A 23,690-nucleotide genomic window follows, 5' to 3' on the forward strand; every position below is an offset into this window, starting at 1 on the left:
CATACAACATGTTAGTGGCTGGATATTTTTTTTTTTTTATCATGACAAGCCTCCTTAATCTTAATACTGTGACTTTGATGGTGACTATGAGATTTTTATAAGGACATCTAACTAATTGTTCTCTAACAGAAGAAGTGTTTGTATGCGTTCTTTAATGCAGGTATACTATTTGCAAATGGTGCTTCCACTATATTTATTACATGCTGTGTCATACAACACATAAGCTTGTAAAAGAAGGGTTGTTCATTAAAGATTTCCCCTGACCCACTTTCAGTTATTGCAGGAAATAGAACTTGTACAAGTACAATCATACATCTCTCTACATGTCACATTTTAAATTGCAACTTTCCACTAGTATTCATTTGCCTTTTACGGCTGCTGAAGTGGACTGAAGTGTTATAATGGAGGCAGTTGAATGCAGATCAGGGATCAGGTTCTTATACTTAAAAAGGTCATACACCAAAAAGGACTTTCGATGAGATGAAAGAAGTTTATGGTGATGACATACCATCATATAACATAGTTAAGCACTGGTATCACCAATTCAAATGTGGTCAGACATTGGTAGAAACTGCTCCTGTTCCTGATGATGAAAGCATCCATAGAGTGGAAGCTACCATGTTGGAGAAATGCTGCATAACTATCAGACAAGTAGTGCAAGAATTGATGATAAGTGTAGGGTCCATTGGAAAAAAAAATCATTCACAACGATTTGCACATGCGGAAGTGTCTGCACGACGGATTCCCCAGATGCTCACACCTTTTCAGAAGCAGGAATGAGTCAATTGCTCCCAGGCTCTTTTGGCAATGTGCCAAGAAAACATGAAGGACTTTTTCGGCAGACTTATCACACAGGAGGAAACATGGGTCCATCACTATGATCCTGAGACTAAAGTTTAGTCAAAACAATAACTCACCACCTCCAAAGAAGGCTTGTGTCCAATTCTCAGCAGGCAAGATGATGCTCACAGTCTTTTGGGACCAGCTCAGAGTAGTGATGATGGATTTTCTGGCAAAAGGCACCACAATTAATGGGGCATATTATGCTTCTCTGCTGCCATCAAAGCAGAGAGGCGTGGCATGCTGAACCAAAAGAGTTTGCATCCTTCAAGTCAATGCTCCAGTTCACAATGTGCATGTTGCCCAGGTGAAAGCACACTCCTGTGCTATGAAATCCTTCCTCATCCCCCTTACTCTCCCAGCCTCATACCATCTGACTTCCACCTCTTTCCAACCATGAAGTCTTTTTTGAAGGGGAAGCACTTTGCAGATGATGATGAACTTATTTCCCTGGTAAAGTCTTGGCTCCAGACACAACCTAACGACTTCTACAGATGAGATCTTCACAGCTGCATAAAATGATGGAAGAACTCTGTTACAACTGCTGGTGGTTATGTAGAGAAGGACTAATAATTATGCCAAGATTCATTTATTCCAGTCCTTCAGAAGTGGGTCGGGGGAAATCTTTAATGAACACACCTACATTGTGTAAAGGGCATTTGGCCAGTTGGCCAAATACCTGTTAGACAGTTTTTCAAGGTACCAGCTTTACATTCATGGATTGCGGCATAAATTCAGTCATGAAGGGCCAGTAACTTTGAAAAGCATGTTCTGTTGTTGAAAGTGTGAATCTTCTTCTGAAAGTTTAAAACCAGACTTGTATCTTGTAAACTGTGTTGGTTAGTCATTAATCATTAGCAACTTTTGAAAATATTTAGTCTAAGCAGATTTATTCTCACCTGTGCTGCATCTTTTGTTTATAGGGTAGACTTTATTTCATAGAAACGAAATCCTGGTGTTAGTCAGTTGATATATGATTCACAACTAAACACTTGAAAGTGGCTTTCTTGTAGAAGATGGTATTAATGAATCCATCCTCTGTGATTTAGAGTTGGAAATCAGAGAAAGATCTGATGTTGTCTGGACGATCCATTTCAAAGTCTATTTGGTGGTTGAGGTGGTTGTTCATGCTATTTGTCTCCACCATAAGAAGTCAACATAGATTAAATTATGTGGTTTCATCAAATTTTTGTCCCCAAAGGCTGCTCTTCATTGAACCAAACAGATAGAAATTATGGGACACCGGGACGGGACGGGGCCCCCTTCGGTCACGACACTGACCATGGGATTGCACCTAGAAAGTTACCCTCCTAGTCACAAGTCTGGGCAAGGTGGTTTATGGAAGACCAGCAGTCGCCCATGCATATCAGCCTTCCCTCTCCACACCACCAGTGTTTATCCAAGGGAAAGGCAAAGGGGCCGATACAGCTTGGCACCTGTGACGTCACAACTCATTTCTACAGCTGAGTGAACTGGAGCAATGTGAAATAAAGTGTGTTGCTCAAGAACACAACACGCAGCCCAGTCCGGGATTCGAGCTCACAACCTCACGATCGTAAGCTCAACGCTCAAGCCACTGAGCCATGCACCTTCACTAGGCTATACAGGGATCGGGTGGCCACAAACTAATACAGTTTGTTAATTGCATAAAAGTCATGTAGGATCATGCTATGACACGATGAATGTGGATCATTTTCTGATTCTTGTTTGGTATCTTCCTTCTAATGGCTTCTTCAAGCTTTTTGAATGTCTCAGTATACTGCTTGCTGTTCAAGATGCAGCCACATCCTTGAAAGTGATGGAGTACGATACCCTTGTCATCTGCAAAGGGAGTCACTATAACTTCCTGTGTCGATCACTGGCTCTTGAATTTCTTAGGCTTTGGAGAAAAGTTCTGATGCTATTACCACAGTTCATCTCATATCACCAGATCAGAAAAAAAACAAAAAAACATGTCTTCAAAGAGGATCTTCAAATGCTTCCAGAGTAGACTTCCACTACTCTCACTTTCAAATCATGTGCCATTTGGTGAAGTACCCACTTTGCACCCATTTTCTGGTACCCAAAATATTCCAACCATTTCTCTAATACATTGTGATGACAGTCCAGTTGTGTAGCAAGCTCCATAGACTATGATTTACTTGTCTCTGTCAATCCGTTCATCCACTCACTGGTGCTTTGTGTCAGTGGTTGCAGTTGGTAGTTTCCTACTCTGTGATTTGTCTTTACTGCTGGTTGCCCTTTAAGCCTTTAGTTTTTGCATTATTCTACCAAAATTAATGTGTTTTTATCCACATCGTTTTGAACTAATCATGCATTATCTTGTAGCTATGAGATTTTGATGAGGTAGCTGTTGATTTTTAAAATGATATTGTAGGGTTGGTGTGAGAAACCAGATCTGGCCAGTTTGAACATAAAACAGGCAGAATACTTCTGGCCGGATATGTATTTCTTTATTGCCCACAAGGGGCTAAACATAGAGAGGACAAACAAGGACAGACAAAGGGATTAAGTTGATTACATCGACCCCAGTGCGAAACTGGTACTTTTATTTATCGACCCCAAAAGGACGAAAGGCAAAGTCGACCTCAGCGGAATTTGAACTCAGAATGTAACGGCAGACGAAATACCGCTAAGCATTCCGCCCGGCGCGCTAACGTGTCTGCCAGCTCGCCGGATATGGCCAGTTTAAATGCTGAAGGGTCAAACTTTTTCACTTGTCTATGTACATTTCTCTTGTCATTGGTGTCATCTCTGTAAGCAACTCATAACCTTCTGTAGATGTTCAACAGCCTGATCCCCTCCTTTGTCAGGAACTTAAAGACAGCGCATTGCTTCTACTCGGTACCCATCATTTACCTGCAATGACAAAACAGCAAGAAGAGTTGTTATAGAGGAAAAGTTGCTCTACCAACATGTGCAATTTTTATATCGATGCCTACATTTGTACCTTCAGTACAACCCTTGTGTATCTATGTAATATATATATATATATATATATATATATATAAATAGATAGATAGATAGATATAGATAGATAGATAGATAGATAGATAGATAGATAGATAGATAGATAGATAGATAGATAGATAAATAGATAGATAGATAAAAAAAAATTTTTTTTATCTCGTTTGGCTTAACAGCCCTTCTTGTTTGTGTTACTGTTATTCTCCTTGTCCTGTCTTTTACTGTTTATATTTTGTACTGTTGTTACTGTCCTGTTTTTGTTACCATTTTTACCCCTCCGCAAAAAAATCTCAAATTTTATTTAATTTGATTTTCGTGGGAAGGATTGTTTCATTAAAGTCATGTATCGCCTTGACCATCGAAATGCGGAGTAGATGAAACAGAGGCGACTGAAGAAGGGGAATTTTCCTTGTTTTGTATGTCCTGTACACTATTTTTTTGTTGTTTAAGAAAAATGTCCATTTGCTTGGTTTTGTGTTTATTTTTTCGTTTCTCATTGTGTTCGACGTTTTTTTGGTGTCCTGTACCCATATATGCATGTATATATACATGTAGAGGTAGGTACGTACATATATGTATGTATATATGTATGTATATATGCATATGTTTTATTTATTTATTAATTTATTATATAGATAGATAGATAGATAGATAGATAGATAGACGGATAGATGGATAGATAGATAGATAGATAGATAGATAGATTGATACATAGATAGATAGATAGGTAGATAGATAGATAGATAGATAGGTAGGTAGGTAGGTAGGTAGGTAGGTAGGTAGGTAGGTAGGTAGGCAGCAGGCACACCAACATACACACACATGTGCACACACACATACACACACACTTATTTATATATGTAATACATACAAACATGCTTATTCCTTTCCTTGTCTTTTTCTTTCTTGTAATCATTCATCCATTTGTTCTTGTTTTTCATTTATTCTTTCCTTCTTTCTTTCTTTTCTTCATGATTCTCCCCACTTCAGTACATGACATTATTTTCAATTTTTCATCTTGTTCTCTGTGTTTAAATACAATATAGCTTTTTGCATTTGAACAGCCTTTTGTTGTATTCATACGTGTAATCTATTATTATAGACATTCTGTATAAGTGCCTGCATGCACGCAAGTATGTACATATGTCTGTTTCTGTGCCTATGATTATGCATATTCATATATATATATATATACATATATATATATATATACATATATATATATACATATATATATATACATATATATATACATATATATATAAGTTAATCCAAACAAGAAAGCACAAAAAAACACAACACGAGGACGTGGAACAAATATGGTATTATTGGACGCTCATACATATATACATGTGTGTGTGAATATGTGAGTGTACACACATACACATGTATATATTAGATAAAATCATACAAGTAAAAGAAGGAAGATTATTATAAGGTAAGGACAAAAACCAACAAGTGAATAATACATGAAGGTAGACAAGTAAAAATTTGTGATGGAAAAAAAGAAGTATAAAAAACAGAGCAAAACATTAACAATGACAGAATGTGTACAATGAAAATAGATTTGCCACAGGAAAAGATATAGATGTGATGTTTCGGGTTATGTCCTTTTATCAAAGAAAAGTAAAAAATAAAAAAAAGGTGGTGGAGCAGAAAAAAAACAGTGGAACAATACAACCAACCACATGGTTCCCGGTTCAGTCCCACTGCATGGCATCTTGGGCAAGTGTCCTCTACTATAGCCCCGGGCCGACCAAAGCCTTGTGAGTGGATTTGGCAGACGGAAACTGAAAGAAGCCTGTTGTGTATATGTATATATATATATGTGTGTGTATGTGTGTATGTGTTTGTGTTTGTCTCCCTAGCATTGCTTGACAACCGATGCTGGTGTGTTTACATCCCCGTCACTTAGCGGTTCGGCAAAAGAGACCGATAGAATAAGTACTGGGCTTACAAAAAGAATAAGTCCCGGGGTCGATTGACTCGACTAAAGGCAGTGCTCCAGCATGGCCGCAGTCAAATGACTGAAACAAGTAAAAGAGTATCTGTTTACATTGCAGGCTATTTAAACCAGATAAAAAGAACCGTTTCTTTATCAGTATGTATGTCTGTGTTTGTGGAGGGTGGGGGTGAAGGGGGGTGAGGGGGGTTCATTAATCTGGAAAACAATTTGATTACTCAACACTATGTAGAGTGTAAGGTATGTGAAAAAATGCATACCTGGTATTTGGTTATCTGTTTACATGTTGCTTGTGGAAAATACAACAGATGTCCATTCATTGTTGTTGTTGTTGTTGTAATGTTGTTTCATTCGACTAAAATGAGGCTTTTAGTTGATAGGTAGACAGTGTAAGGGATGTAATTGTGTTGCTATGCAACTCTTTTTACTTGTTTCAGTCATTTGACTGCGACCATGCTGGAGCACCGCCTTTTAGTCGAGCAAATCGAACCCCAAGACTTATTCTTTGTAAAGCCTAGTACTTCTTTAATCGGTCTCTTTTGCCGAACTGCTAAGTTACGGGGACATAAACACACCAGCATCAGTTGTCAAGCAAATCTAGGGGGACAAACACAGACACACAATCATATATATATACGACGGGCTTACTTCAGTTTCCATCTACCAAATCCACTCACAGGGCTTTGATCAGCCCGAGGCTATAGTAGAAGACACTTGCCCAAGGTGCCACGCAGTGAGACTGAACCTGGAACCATGTGGTTGGTAAACAAGCTACTTACCACACAGCCACTCCTGCACCTTTAAAAAAGCTAGCAGAGCTTTGACCTTCTGGCTTGGTCAAACATTTTGCATCAACATTCACCTACATGTCCCTAAATCTGTCTCTATATTCTCTTGTAAATGCTCATTACAGCCATATCACTTTGAAAACACCAGTTCTCATCTGATCTCATTAAGCAATGTCGAGCCCAGTTAGTACTTAGATGGGTGACCTCTTGGAAAACTTAGGTGCTGTTAACATCTTTTTACGGTAGTGCTCCAGCATGGCCACAATCAAATGACTGAAACAAGTAAAATAAGAAAAGAATATAAATACATATGTGCGCAGGAGTGGCTGTGTGGTAAGTAGCTTGCTAACCAACCACATGGTTACGGGTTCAGTCCCACTGCATGGCATCTTGGGCAAGTGTCTTCTGCTATAGCCCCGGGCCGACCAATGCCTTGTGAGTGGATTTGGTAGACCGAAACTGAAAGAAGCCTGTCGTATATATGTATATATATATATATATATGTGTGTGTGTGTGTGTGTGTTTGTCCCCCTAGCATTGCTTGACAACCGATGCTGGTGTGTTTACGTCCCCCTCACTTAGCAGTTCGGCAAAAGAGACCGATAGAATAAGTACTGGGCTTACAAAAAGAATAAGTCCCGGGGTCGAGTTGCTCGACTAAAGGCGGTGCTCCAGCATGGCCGCAGTCAAATGACTGAAACAAGTAAAAGAGTAAAGAGTAAAGAGTACTAGTGGAAGTCTACACACACACACACACACACACACACACGCACACGCACAAACATGTACACATTCCTACCCCAATATGTTATGGGAGGTAGACATATGTAGATACAAATGTGTGCAGTCCTATGAGACATAAATAATAGATAGAAGAACAGAGACAGATAAACGAAATACACAAACTTACAGATAAATTGATAAGCATAAGGGAAGATAATTATACAAGCAGATAACCAAGTAGCTGGATAGAACAATAGACAAACAGATAAATAAACAGATAAATGAATACACAGGTGATTAGATAATTAGACTGACAGACAGCTAGATGATACGAAATCTTTTATTGTTCTGATTTTTATGTTTGATATATATAAGAAAAATTCTGGATTTTCTTTTTTTTTTTCTAAGAAGTCCTTTGATGGAAAAACATTGAATTAATTTGCCAATATCTTTCTCAATTATACTAATTACTTTCCCATTAAGTTTGGATGTTGATGAAAATATGAATTAAATTGTATTAAATAATGTTTGTGTATATATATATATATATATATATATATATATATATTTACACTCTCTAAGATGTTACTAATTGATTTGAGAACTTTACATTATTGGAAAACCTATAGGAAATTAGCTGAAGATTACTTGACATATTATATTTGCTGTAATATTTGGAGCTTTAATAAATTGTTATAGTATGAAACAATTGTACTAAATTACCGATCCATTCTTGTTGCTTATTTTTTGGTTATATATATATATATATATATATATATGATTATATATATTCTGCTTCTACTTCAGATCGGTATGTCATATTGGGAAATCATCATGATTCTTGGGTTTATAGTGCTGTAGATCCTTTGTCTGGGGCTGCATCTTTGACTGAGATCACACGAGTTCTGGGAAATATGTCAAAGGAAGGTAAATAAAATTTCTGAATATTTTGTAAATGTTTTTTGCTTGCAAAAGGTAGTGCAGAAATGATTAGGCATCTGACTTAATACTTTGAAGGATTTAGGTATATTTTTTTTTATTCTTGAAATTAATACTTTGTTCTGCAGGAATTGGTAATACCTATGGTCTTTGGAGAAACCAGTCAGATTGGTATCATCGATATTCTTCATGCTTGAAGTTACTTTAGGATTGATAAAATGTATACTAGCTATACCCACAGTTCATTCATCTGCTTCTATCCTCCCCCTATTAAATTGAAACTTCTTTCAGTGTGAGATATTATTATTATTGCTTGCTAATGATAATGATAATCACCATCATCATCATCATTTAGCGTCTGTTCTCCATGCTAGTATGGGTTGGATGGTTCGACCGGGGATCTGGGAAGCCAGAAGGCTGCACCAAGCTCCAGTCTGATCTGGCAGTGTTTCTACGGCTGGATGCCCTTCCTAATGCCAACCACTCTGTGAGTGTAGCGGGTGCTTTTTATGTGCCACCAGCACGGAAGCCAGTCAAGATGGCACTGGCATCGGCCACGTTCGGATGGTGCTTTTTACGTGCCACCGGCACAGGGATCACAACTACGATTTCCATTGATTTTTGATGTTGGTGTACTTGACTCAATAGTTCTCCTCAAGCACAGGGTCGAAATAGTGTTTCTTTACTTGCCACCTGCACAGGAGTCAATCCAGCGGCACTGGCAACTGCCGAGTGCCAGTCATAGGATTGGTTCAATTTCGATTCCAAATAATCCTTTCTGCTATAGGCACAAAGCCTAAAATTTGGGGGCGGGGGATAGTTGATTACATTGACCCCAGTACTCAACTGGTACTTAATTTATCGACCCTGAAAAGATGAAAGGCAAAGTCAACCTCAGCAGAATTTGAACTCAGATCATGCATACTGATAAAATGTACGTCAGCGTTTCGCCTGGCATGCTAATGACTCTGCCAGCTCACTGCCTTAATAATAATAAAGATAATCATAAGCTGCCTCAATGCAATACCAGGTACTGGCTCTCATGGCTTCTGATCTTAACTAATTGGAAGTGTTATCTTATACGAGGGACGTTCAATAAGTAATGCTTCTGACCCACTTGCAGTTGTTTGATCTAGCTGAAATTTTGCATGTGCAATTATTTATATCTCTATAGATTAAGTGGCAAATTACAGCTCTGAACTAATTGTGGTTTCTGATTTACAGAGTCAAGTGTGAAATGGAGCCAGTTGAGTGTCGAGCAGTGATCCGGTTTTTGTATTTGAAAGGACGCACACCACGGGAGACTTTTGATGAAATGAAAGTAACTTATGGTGATGATGCCCCATCATATGACCTTGTAAAACGCTGGCATCGTGAATTCAAACATGGTCGGAACTCTGTGGAAACAGCTCCCAGATCTGGTCGCCCCCTTCTGCCATTGATGAGGCATCTGTCCGTCAAGTTGAGGCTGCCATTTTGGAAGATCGACGCATAATTATTCGCCAAATAGCCCATGAGGTCAAGATTAGTACCGGGTCTGTGGAAACTATCATTCATGACCATTTGCATATGCAAAAGGTGTCTGCCAGATGGATTCCCAGGCTGCTCACACCTTTCCAGAAGCAAGAACGCGTTGAGTGCTCGAGGATGAATTTGGAGATGTGCCAAGAAGATGAGTCAAAATTTTTCAGAAGACTGATTACACAGGATGAAACCTGGGTCCATCACTATGATCCAGAGACCAAAGCCCAGTCAATGCAGTGGAAGCACCGTGACTCACCTCCTCCAAAGAAGGCAAAGGTGCAGCCCTCCGCTGGCAAGGTCATGCTCACAGTCTTCTGGGACCAGGATGGAGTAGTGATGACAGATTTCCTGGCAAAGGGTACCACAATTACAGGAGTCTATTATGCTTCACTTTTGAAGAAATTAAGAGAAGCTATCAAAATCAAGAGGCGGGGCAAGATCAGCAAAGGCATCCTCCTCCTGCAGGACAATGCTCCGGTCCACACCTCGCTTGTCGCCAGATCAGAAGCACAGGCGTGCGGCTATGAACTCCTCCCCCAGCCCCCTATGCTCCTGACCTTGCACCCTCTGATTTTCACCTCTTCCCAGCCATGAAGTTGTTTTTGAAAGGAAAGCGTTTCCCATATGATGCAGCCTTGATTTCTGAAGTCACGTCGTGGTTGGAGGACCAAACTGGGGTCTTCTACAAAAACGGTCTCCAGAGCTGTATCAAACGATGGGAGAAATGCGTAACTCTGGGTGGTTCCTATGTAAAAAAAAAACTAATAACTGTGTCAAGTTTCGTTGCTCTACTGCTATGGGAAGTGGGTCAGGGGCATTACTTATTGAACGCCCCTCGTACATACATGTTTTGTCTTGCTATCAAAGATGGACTACAGTAAATATTCTGCTCGATACCATAGATTTGTTTGTCAGTTGCTTCACCTTAATCAGTTGAGCATGTCCCTTAGCGGCTAATGACATGTGCATCTCTGATCATGAGCAGAAGTAGTTGGGGAGCATCGTAGCCATGTGTTGAGAGGGATTCTTTGGGGTTTGAATAATTCACCTCTGGAAACGTTTGTATTTCATTCAACATCCTTAAACAAACCTTACTCAGGGACCTTTTGAGTGAGATGAGCAACTCAACCTGAAGAAAATTCTGAGCCCTACCTGCAAGGTCATGCGCTGTTTACTTTAATATGAGATCACCATGTCACACACATATGGTTGTAATGCATGTGCCTGATGTACCCTTATCAGACAGTTAGTCATGATGGGTATACTGGGTTTCATATATTTGTACCCCAGTGTCACTTTGATGGCATGCATTGCTCTCTTACTCAATAATAATAATAATAATGATAATAATAATGTTAATAATAGTTATTGCTAGCATCACTACTACCTATTTCTTTATTACCCACAAGGGGCTAAACATAAATGGGACAAACAAGGACAGACATAAGTATTAAGTCGATTACATCAACCCCAGTGCGTAACTGGTACTTATTTAATCGACCCCGAAAGGATGAAAGGTAAAGTTGACCTCGGCGGAATTTGAACTCACAACGTAACGACAGACGAAATACCGCTAAGCATTTCACCCGGCGTGCTAACGTTTCTGCCAGCTCGTTGTTGTTAGTCAGTGAATTTACAAAAGCAATAAAGCACTAGAATAAAGGCTTTGTGATATTTAGTTACATCACTTTAGAAGCTGAGTTCAAGTCCTACAAGGACTAACTTTGCTTTCAGTCACTCCCTAAGTTTTCAGTAAGGCTGGAATGGCAGTGCCTATGACCCTTTACAGGGCTTTCCAAGATTAATGGGAAGGAGGCAGGAGAGGGTTCTCAAACAAGAAACTTAGCCTGAATGCAAGCAGCAACATGATGTCAAGTGAAGGCACCCGAGGATCAGATGGCAAATGCAATTTGAATTCAGAATGCAAAGAGCCAGAACAGATATTGCAAGGTATCATGTTCAACACTAATAATTCTGCCAGTCCACTGTCCCAGACTAATTATTTATTAATCCTGCAAAAAACCACAAGATGACCTCGGCTAGAAGCTGGAACAAATCCTAAGCATTAAATTTCAAACTAATTCATCACAATAGGTTGATAAAAGAATAAACAAATCCTGAGCTAAATCAATTAGTTATACTTGCTTGATTCTCTATAAATTTCTCACTTTTTACCAATGGTAGAAATCTTTATTGCTATCTGAGAGCAGTAGAGAAAATGGTATTTAATTCTTGGCATTTTGCCAACAGTAGGAATCCTTATTTTCTGCAGTGCACTTAACATCATCATCATCATCATCGTTTAACGTCCACTTTCCATGCTAGCATGGGTTGGACGATTCAACTGGGGTCTGGGAAGCCAGAAGGCTGCACCAGGCCAGTCAGATCTGGCAGTGTTTCTACAGCTGGATGCCCTTCCTAACGCCAACCACTCCGTGAGTGTAGTGGGTGCTTTTTATGTGCCACCGACACAGGTGCCAGACGAGGCTGGTGAACGGCCATGCTCGGATGGTGTTTTTTATGTGCCACCAACACAGGTGCCAGACGAGGCTGGCGAACGGCCATGCTCGGATGGTGTTTTTTTATGTGCCACGGACACAGGTGCCAGCCTCGCCTGGCACGGCCACGATTGGATGGTGTTTGTTATGTGCCACCAGCACGGAGGTCAGTCGATGTGGTACTGGATGATATTAATTTCATTCCTTATTCCCTGTGAGCCTGTAAGCTTAAACTCCATGGAAATGATAACATGGTGTATAAAGAAATCATCATCGTCGTCGTTGCTTAACATCCGCTTTCCATGCTGGCATGGGTTGGACGGTTTACCAGCATGGAAAGCAGATGTTAAACGACGACGATGATGATGATGATGGTTTCTTTATACGTAAACATATAACCCACCATGGGACTTTGAGTCACATCCATAGCTTGTGCTCTAGTTTGGTGGGTCAAAAGGCAGTAAATCTAGTGGAATCAGTACTTCCCTAAGTTATTGATTATTTGTAATTGGAGACTAGAGACTCACCCTAAAATCAAAGTTGTATAATAACCTTAGATTAGAAAGAAATTACAATCCTTTAATGGTGCTCACATACCAGCGATATACTTAATGCTCTCCTTTACAAAAATTGCCATTGTTATCTTGAAGAAATAGAAGATAAATTTAACCAACCAACAAGAAATGACAAGACCAGAATTTTGGCAGCACCAAGCATTAGAAATATCTAAGACATTTGGAATGATTGTCTAGTGCCTGACTCATCTCCTACTTCCATATATAGAACCTTGTCAAATAATAAATATCTCTTATCATCCTCATTGTTATTAATTAGCAGTCTTCAACATTAAGACATAAATGACTTTTATACAAAACATTTATTTCATCAACATTATTCGTTGTCTGGCAAAGATCTTGTGGTATTTTCTGGGGAAATTAAAGAAACTTAAAAACAAAACATATTACTTGAGATTTTACTTTTCTTTCCGTTGTTTATTTGATATTCTTGTGCTTCTATTCTTTTCCTTCTCTTTCCATCTCTTTTAATGTCACTCAATCGCAATTTGTTATTTAGTGTGCTTTCTGAAGAGACAGTGTTTTATATTTAAGTACTTGAATTTTTTAGGACTAAAATTGATCATGTTAGCCACTGTGACTGATTGAGAAAGAAAATAACCATTATTATAATTATTGTCAAAAATAGATATTTATTATTATTATTATTACTATTATTATTATTATTATCATTATTATTATTATTATTATTATTATTATTACTATTATTATTATTATTATCATTATTATCATTATTATTATTATTATTATTATTATTATTATATTATTATTATTATTATTATTATTATCATCATTATTATTATTATTATTATTACTTCTCTTTATCACAGGTTTTGTTGGAGCTCCTGGAGTCTTGCATGCTTAGCGGGCTTGCTACCTGCAGCCTAGGGTACTTTGCTAACCATTTCTTTCAGCTATCTTATACTTTCCTGATTATTCTGGCCATGCCAAAGAGGCAAACCTTTTGTAACAGTTCTACTGGACATTATTCCAATGTCCTTTATATTCCCTTTGATGCCTTCTGTTACTGTTTCCAAGGACCCAACAATAACTGGCACTGTTCACCTTTTTCATTTTCCATAGCCAGGCTATTTCATACTTAAGAAGGTTGCATCTGTCTATCTTTCTGACTTCTTTCTTGACTATTCATGGGTGAAAGGGGCATGCAACATAAGCTATATAGCATATGTGGTGCACCTTATCCACCACCACTAGGTTCAGTCTGTTATTCTCTAGCACCTGAGCTGTTTGGATTGTGAAATCCCAGAGAATTTTGGTAGTCTCCGACTCCGCCACTCTCTGCTGTTTGTGCTCATACCATGTCTTGCCTCTCTCTAGCCCCCACTTTTCGCACAGTTTTCAATGTAGCACTTTCACTACCTGGTCGTGTCGCCACAACTTGTAGCAGTTTTGTGCAACTCTAGGGCATTCGCTTGTGATATGGACAATGACTTCGTCTACTCTATTGCAGATGCAGCACAGCAGAGACACTTGCTCAATCCTAAGATACATCCTCTAGTTTGTGGCCAAAGCTTGGTCTTGCACTGCCAGTATGATGCTCTCGGTTTCTTTTTTTAGGGTTCTTTTCATCAGCCAATCCCGCCTATTTTTTCCAGCAATTTCTGTTGTGGCTACAGTCCCTTCTTGCATAATTCTTCTTCATGTCCTTTTTGTACTTCTTCCTTTGTTTTCCCTTTTTTCTTTGCTTTCAATACTCCCTCGTTCCTAACTGTCACTAGCAAGGTTTCCTTACTTTGGGCTAGGGAGCTCATTAAACTCTCAAGTTCGATACATATGCAGTCTCCCACACTTATCAGTCCCCTTCCTCCATTTGGTGTCTTCATGTATAAGCGATCAGTGTTTGCATGTGGATAATGGGATCCATGCATCGTTAGGAGCTTTCTTGACTTCCTCTCCATTTCCTTTAGCTCCTCCTCTATCCACTTCAGGATTACTGCTACTACTACTACTACTACTACTACTACTACTACTACTACTATTATTATTATTATTGCACTGGTGAGGCAAAAGTTATTGGCTGTTAGGCTAAATGACTTGATGCATTTATTTTACGTTGTTTTAGATCTTAAATTCAGCTCTCACTCAGATCAGCTGGGTGAGATAAAGTAAGGGCCAGTCAAACGCTGAGGTCATTTAAAGTTTGACGCCTTCTTGTTCCAGTAATAGACATCACCTTTATCATCATTATTGTTGTTAAAACAATAGAGAAACAGAAGTAGCATTGAGGTCAAATCCTTAAAATCCTTAAAAATGTTTTAGCCCGAAGGCCACCGCCATGCTGGGGCACCACCGCTTTTAGCCCGAAATTAAACATTTTTCCCTAAGAATTTGTCTGTAAATTCCAGGATTCTAGTAAAATGGTAATGGTCTTAGTTGGCAACAATAGCAGTTGGTTCAATAGCAGTGTTTGATAAGCTGAGTTACTCAGAGACGTCTTTTACTTGTTTCGGTTATTAGACTGTGGCCATGCTGGGGCATCACCTTGAAGAGTTTTTAGTCGAACAAATTGACCCCTGTACTTTTTTTTTTAAGCCTGGTACTTATTCTGTCAGTCACTTATGCTGAACCACTAAATTATGGGGATATAAACACACCAACACTGATTTTCAAGTGGTGGTGGGGGGATAATCACAGACACAAACACACACACACGTACACACACACATACATCCAAACACATGATGGGCTTCTTTCAGTTTCTTTCTGCTAAATCCACTCACAAGGCTTTGGTTAACCCAAGGCCATAGTGGAAGACACCTGCCCAAGGTGTCACACAATGGGACTGAACCTAGACCCATGTGTTTGAGAAGCAAGCTTCTTACCACACAGCCACACCTATGCCTGTATAGAATAGATTATTAGGATTTTGTCATTTGCCTGACAGTGAGGAATGGAAAGAAAATGTTTTTGCTACCTGGACTGGAGACACCAGTGGCAAGTGGAGGCGCAATGGGCCCAGTGGTTAGGGCAGCGGACTCGCGGTCAGAGGATCGCGGTTCTGATTCCCAGACTGGGTGTTGTGTGTGTTTATTGAGCGTAAACACCTAAAGCTCCACAAGGCTCCAGCAGGGGGTGGTGGTGACCCCTGTTGTACTCTTTCGCTCCAACTTTCTCTCACTCTTTCTTCCTGTTTCTTGTCCCCAACTTCCTACACAACTGCTGAGCCTGGATGCACATTCATCCATCCGGCGATGCTCTCGGTGTCAGGGGTTGACCTGCTTTCTCTTCTGCAGGTCTTACGAATGGCAAAGGACCACGTTTCGGACTTCTCCCACCTTGCGAGCTCTGGGACGAAGACCACTTCGCTCAACAAACAAACAAACAAACACCAGTGGCAATAACATAAATTCACTGTCAGATAAAGGGCTAAGAATGAGCGTAGTAGTTATTGTTAGGGGAGAGCTGACATGATGTAGGTGTGAGAAAAAACAAGTGAGTAGAGACAGCTGGAAACCTGGCAGATCCAAGGAATAGATACTGATATAAGGAGCACTCCGCCAGTTACGACGACGAGGGTCCCAGCTGATACGATCAACGGAACAGCTTGCTTGTGAAATTAACGTGCAAGTGACTGAGCAATCCACAGACACATGTACCCCTAATGTAGCTCTCAGGGACAGTCAGCACGACAAGGCTGGCCCTTTGAAATACAGGAACAACTCACTTTTGCCAGCTGAGTGGACTGGAGCAACGTGAAATAAAGTGTCTTGCTCAAGGACACAATGCGTCGCTGGGAATTGAACTCACGACCTTACACTCGTGAGCCAAATGCCCTAACCACTAAGCCTTAACTAGATACTGATATAGTAGTATTAGAAAAGTCAAGGAGGATGCTGTAAGAGTGAAAGCATGTCTGTATCTTTATGTCAAGCATCAAAGTAGCCTTCCTTTGAGTGCGCAATAACTGCACCATCCCAGATATGAGAGCAGTATTCTGCTATGGGGCTCACATGAGCTTTGTAGAGGGTTGGAAGTTGTGGAGAGGAGGTTGAAGAATATTCTGGTCCTGAAGAGGAAGACTAACCTTGTATACTTTCATACTTACACAGGCAAGCAGCAAACACCTTGAACTGCTTCTAACTAAAGGTTTGTGACCTTGTACCAAGAAATCATTGCTACTGTTATTGCTAGCATCATCATCATCATCATCATCATCTCATCACCTTAGGCACATTTTTTTTTTAATTTATGTCTTTAGCATTGATTTATTTATTTACTTGGAAAAAGAAAAAAGATTTTCTACAATTTTCTTTTTCTTTTTCTTTTTGCAAAAATCAGAAAAAAAAAAACAGAACAAATATTGATTCCTTTCTTTAACACAAGATTTACTGGAATTTGGATAGAGGTTGTGTGCTATTCCCTTTTTGTAGCATTTAGTAATGTAAATCTAGTGAGATCACTACATTTGGCAACTAGAAGCATTCGGTAGTGTGAGATATGGCTCTACCATGTCTGCACTGCTGTCTACTCTGATTTCAACTTGCAGGGAAATTACAAGTGCTAGAGAGATAAAAATCCCTAATTAATTCAACCTGAGAAAGTAAATTATGAGAACAAGTGAATGCTTCAAAATTCTGCAGTTGAAGCTGGAATTGAAATAGAAAAAAATATATACTTTTCCCTGCTACTCTTATTGTCTTTCTAACTCATCCCCCTACTCCACCCATGCTCATTACCATTGATTTCTCTTCCCTACAACATGTCTTTCTAACACCTCATCTCCTTCGATCTGTCTCCCACTCTGCTTTTGTAATCTCATGAACTTTGTCCACTCCTAGGCTTCACTTTAAGCACTTCCCTGTAACTTGAGTGTACACCCCATCGTAGCCACTACACAGTCTTTATTTTCTCTCCTTGTTTCTTTCTGTGTTCCTTTCTGCAGAAGAGCGTAGGCTCGAAACGTTAAAGACTTTTTCACTTCCCAAGCATTAAGCTAATACATCTGTTTGTTGTTTACACCACCTGTCTTCATGTTTTATTTTTTTATGAATTCTCCCTATATAATGTGACCTCGTGTGTACCATTGGTGATTTTTTTTCCTCTGTCTTCCCTTCTCTGGATCTTTCCTTCTATGTTTCCGACGAAGCGCTCTGCTCGAAACGTTAAACCCTCCTTCTTTCCTTCTTTCCTGAGCGTCCAATAATACTATATCTGTTCCACATCCTCGCGTTGTTGTGTTTTTTTGTGCTTCCTTGTTTGTATTAACTATATATATATATATGTGTGTGTGTGTATGTTACTGAGGTAAGCCATGTGTTTCCTCTAAAGCAAGACACCTGTTTCTGCCCCACTATTCATAGACTAACCTCTCAACACCTGGCACAAAAGTCCTTACCCCTCATTTGAGGGATCTTGTCTTGCAGCTCATTCGATGACCTCACTGCTGCTTGTGATCACACCCAATACACTCTATAAGGTGGTTGGCATGTGGAATGGCATCCTGCCATATAAACCATGCCAGTGCAGAGAGAAGAGCTTGGCACGCATTTCTGATTTTTGACGGCTCCTGTCAGACCGTCCAACCCATGCCAGCATGGAAGGAGGATGTTAAAGGATGAAGATGACGACAACAGTATTCTACTTGGATGTCATTAAAACAAAAGTAATAATGAAATAAGAAAGCTATACATGTTAGATGTTGCATTTATGCATTAGGCACAGGAGTGGCTCTGTGGTAAGAAGCTTGTTGCTTCCCAACCATATAGTTCCGGGTTCAGTCCCACTGCATTACACCTTGGGCAAGTGTCTTCTACTATAGCTGACCAAAGCCTTGTGAGTGGATTTGGTAGATGGAAACTGTAAGAAGCCTGTTGTATATACATATATATAATGTATATGTATACATGTATGTATTTGTGTGTCTGTGTTTCCCCCACAACCACCACCACCATTGCTTAATAACCAATGTTGGTGTGTTTACATCCCCATAAATCAGTGGTTCAGCAGTAGAGATCGATAGAATAGTTATTAAGCTTACAAAGAATAAGTCCTGGGGTTGATTTGTTCAACTAAAGGCAGTGTTCCAGCATGGCCACAGCCAAGTGACTGAAACCAGTAAAAAAGTACTCTCCCATTTTTGGACACATTTATTTTTAGTGTCTGTGTGGTAAGTAGCTTGCTAACCAACCACATGGTTGCGGGTTCAGTCCCACTGCGTGGCATCTTGGACAAGTGTCTTCTGCTATAGCCCCGGGCCGACCAATGCCTTGTGAATGGATTTGGTAGACGGAAACTGAAAGAAGCCTGTCGTATATGTATATATATATATATGTGTGTGTGTGTGTTTGTGTGTCTGTGTTTGTCCCCCTAGCATTGCTTGACAACCGATGCTGGTGTGTTTATGTCCCCGTTACTTAGCGGTTCAGCAAAAGTGACGATAGAATAAGTACTGGGCTTACAAAAGAATAAGTCCCGGGGTCGAGTTGCTCGATTAAAGGCGGTGCTCCAGCATGGCCGCAGTTAAATGACTGAAACAAGTAAAAAAGAGTAACAAATTCCTGTTATAATATCACAAAATGTAACTGAGCACTGACCCCTTTCAGTGAACTGAACCACATTCAATTGGGTCCACAATTGAATTAATGAGAGAGCATAGAAGTGGGGTCACAAAAAAAAAAAATCTCAAAAATATCCACCCTCTCAATGGTTGAATAATTTACCAGATTAGTTGATACCCTGAAGTATTAACCCTCATCCATATTCCTAATTACAATGTTATTGGTATTTCTAATTATATGTTGTTTTTTTAAACCAGATCTTACAGGTATTATGGTTGTAGCTATTGTTTTTGTAAAACATTTTTGCTTTTCTTAATTTTTTTTTTTTGCTTTAATGTTGATGGTTTTTGTTGCCTTTCTATTTTTTTTTCTTTTTAAATATATTTTTTACTGATACATCATCATCTTTTCTTCCAGGCTGGAAACCAAGAAGAACAATCGTATTTTGTTCATGGGGAGGGGAAGAACAGGGTCTTATTGGCTCTACAGAATGGGTTGAGGTAAGTACATTTTACTTACACACACATACACACTCACACTCACACACACACTTAGGATCTTTTCGGTTTGACATGTGAGAGCAATAAAACACTGCTCCGAAATCAAATCAAAAACATTGAGAGTAAAGACAACAAATGGAGCCTAAAATAAAGCCCCATCAAACATCATTTACTCAGTCTTGATCACATAGAAAAACAAAACAGTACTTTATAGGTATTACGATATATTTACATTCACACATAACAGAAATTGGTTGATAAATTGGCTTATAAATTGTCGTATGAATTTACATAGTAATGCAATAATTAGCGAAGTAAATGAGTTAATAACAAAATAAACAGACTAGTTTAAATCAGTGTAAGCTGTTTAAAATGACTGAATATATAATACTATGCTCTATTGGACTATATCCGAGTAATACACATTAAAGTTTATTTCTATTTTCCAAATGAAATGATATATTTTAACTGTGTATAACCATCACCCACACAACACGTGTAAGCATGCTCGCCGCATTACGATCCAATCAACATCAGACTATTTCCGTCCCCAACCAGCATGCGCAAAAAAAAAGGAAAAAGAAATTAAATAATACCCGGGATCTTTTCGGTTTGAACGGCAGTTTTTAACATAATTTCTAGGTAACTAAAAAATTTTAAACTTCGTATACTGGTAGAATGTGTTTATGAAACATCTTTTTCTCTTGGCTTTATTGAGAAAATTCTATAGTTTCTAAGATATTTGGTCTTTAATTTCTTCAATTTCTGCAATTTCAACCAATCACTGACGTCCGTTGAGGTAAAAAAACATATATATATATATATTTATGTATATGTGTGCGTGTATGTGTGTCTGTGTTTGTCCCCCTAGCATTGCTTGACAACCGATGCTGGTGTGTTTATGTCCCCGTCACTTAGCGGTTCGGCAAAAGAGACCGTTAGAATAAGTACTGGACTTACAAAGAATAAGTCCCGGGGTCGAGTTGCTCGACTAAAGGCAGTGCTCCAGCATGGCCGCAGTCAAATGACTGAAACAAGTAAAAGAGAGAAAGAGAGATATACTCACTCACTCTCTCTCTCTCTCTTTCTTTCTCTTTCTCTGTCTATCTCTCACTCTTTCTCTTTCTCTCACATATGTATGTATATGTATCAGTCCTACTGTGTAATTTCTACTATAACCCTTCGTTGACCAAAGTCTTGTGAATGAATTTGGTAGATGGAAACTACCATATTTATATAGATATAGATATATATCACGTGATCACGTGACCGACCAGACCATCAGATGTTGTTACACATCGCTGGTCACAATGCGTTCGCATTGTTTTAGCCTTCGAATGACGCCACCCCGCTGGCTAAGCAAGCAGGCCAACAGAAGAAAGAGTGGGAGAATGAGTGGTGAAAGAGTACAGCAGGGATCACCACCCCCTGCCGGAGCCTTGTGGAGCTTTTAAGTATTTTCGCTCAATAAACACACACAACGTCCGGTCTGGGAATCGAAACTGCGATCTTGCGACCGCGAGTCCGCTGCCCTAACCACTGGTCCATTGTGCCTCCACATATATATATATATACACATACACACACATATATATATGGTGAGAATGGATGAAGATAGGTGTGTGAAAAAGTGCCAATCCCTAGCAGTGGAGGGAACCCGTGGAAGAGGTAGACCCAGGAAAACTTGGGATGAGATGGTGAAGCACGACCTTCGAACTTTAGGTCTCACTGAGGAAATGACCAGCAACCGAGACCTTTGGAAATTTGCTGTGTGTGAAAAGACCAGGCAGGACAAGTGAGTCCAGCCCACTTATGCATGCCTTTCCTCCCTTGGACACACAAAGACCTGTTGAGGCAAGCGAAGTCGATATCGAACCTCATCCGACGACAGGCATCTATGCCAACCCCCCTTTGCTTGCGAAGACCTGTTGGGGCAAGTGAAATCGGAATCGAAATTGAACCAATCCTATGACTGGCACCCGGTAGATACGTAAAAAGCACTATCCGAATTGTGGACGATGCCAGCGCCGCTTCGACTGGCTTCCGTGTCGGTGGCACGTAAAAAGCACCATCCGAATCGTGGCCGAAGCCAGTGCCGCCTCGACTGGATTCCGTGCAGGTGGCACGTAAAATGCACCAATCCGACCATGGCCGATGCCAGCCTCGCCTGGCATCAGTGCAGGTGGCACGTAAAAAGCACCCACTACACTCTCGGAGTGGTTGGCATTAGGAAGGGCATCCAGCTGTAGAAACTTTGCCAGATAAGACCGGAGCCTGGTGCAGCCTTCTGGCTTCCCAGATCCCCGGTCAAACCGTCCAACCCCTGCTAGCATGGAGAATGGACGTTAAACGATGATGATGATGATGATGATATATATATATATATATGTTTGTACACATATATATAGAAGAGATATATATGGGGTGGCTGGGTATTTGTACATACCCTTGCCCTGACATCATGTGATCATTGCAAACAAGCATTATCATGCAAGCAGTTTTAGTTGTTTCAAGTCTTGTGTAAAAAAAGAAGTCTGGCCATGGGGAAATATTTCCTTGTTTGGTAACAGGTGAGGGTTGGTGACAGGGAAGAGCATCCAGCCGTAGAAAATGGACTTTGGTCAATTCTGTCTGACGTTGATATTTATGTGTGGATGTGTGTATGTATGTTATATTTGTATTCACATATACATGTATTGTATACTCTTTTACCCTTTTACTTGTTTCAGTCATTTGACTGCGGCCATGCTGGAGCACCGCCTTTAATCGAGCAACTCAACCCCGGGACTTATTCTTTGTAAGCCCAGTACTTATTCTATCGGTCTCTTTTGCCGAACCACTAAGTGACGGGGACGTAAACACACCAGCATCGGTTGTCAAGCAATGCTAGGGGGACAAACACAGACACACAAACATACATGCACACATATATATATATACATACATACGACAGGCTTCTTTCAGTTTCTGTCTACCAAATCCACTCACAAGGCTTTGGTCGGCCCGAGGCTATAGTAGAAGACACTTGCCCAAGGTGCCACGCAGTGGGACTGAACCCGGTACCATGCGGTTGGTAAACAAGCTACTTACCACACAGCCACTCCTGTGCCTATGTATATTTAACAATATGATAAATGGGATGAATGGTAAATTGGGTAAATGAGAAGAGAGGTCATACATCTTTAATTCACCAGTTTATTGTTAAAAGCTTGTAATAGACACGACAGTCCAAAAGAGAAGAAGAAAAGAAGCAGAGTAATATCAGAAAGTTCTGTTCATAAAAGTGACTCAGTTGGATAGTTTCTGTTGTTGTGTGTAGATGTCATGTATATATATTTATGTGTGTGTGTGTGTGAGTGTATAAATATAGGTATATATATATAGATCTATCTATCTATCTATCTATCTATCTATCTATCTATCTCTCTCTCTCTCTCTATATATATATATATATATGTATAGATATATATCTATCTATCTCTCTCTATATATATGTATATATATGTGTGTGTGTGTGTGTGCATATGTATATATACTTATATGTATACCTATATGTATAAATATATATATATTTGTGTGTGTGTGTGTATATATATATATTATATATATATATATATATATATATATATATATATATACATATAAATATATATGCATGTATGTATGTATATACATATACATATATATATATATATATATATATATATATACATATAAATATATATGCATGTATGTATGTATATACATATATATATATATATATATATAATATATATATATATATATATATTACGGAGATGTACTCGCATAGCAAGTAATTTGATCTGAGATCGTGTGCTGAAACAAAAACAATTG

The 23,690-nt window shown here is 39.4% G+C and overlaps 1 protein-coding gene across 10 annotated transcripts in view; it reads left to right on the forward strand.

Moving 5' to 3' along the window:
* Window positions 1-23,690, forward strand: part of LOC115219722 (N-acetylated-alpha-linked acidic dipeptidase 2) — a 785,126-nt gene that overhangs the window by 700,853 nt on the left and 60,583 nt on the right. For all 10 annotated transcript variants that reach the window (XM_036509422.1, XM_036509419.1, XM_036509418.1 and 7 more), the window contains 2 exons: window positions 8,089-8,208; window positions 19,753-19,835. In XM_036509422.1, the coding sequence (XP_036365315.1) occupies window positions 8,089-8,208; window positions 19,753-19,835 (203 nt within the window). The remainder of the gene's footprint in view (window positions 1-8,088; window positions 8,209-19,752; window positions 19,836-23,690) is intronic.

The sequence above is a fragment of the Octopus sinensis genome, linkage group LG15 (assembly GCF_006345805.1).
Source record: "Octopus sinensis linkage group LG15, ASM634580v1, whole genome shotgun sequence".
Lineage (NCBI taxonomy): Eukaryota > Metazoa > Mollusca > Cephalopoda > Octopoda > Octopodidae > Octopus > Octopus sinensis.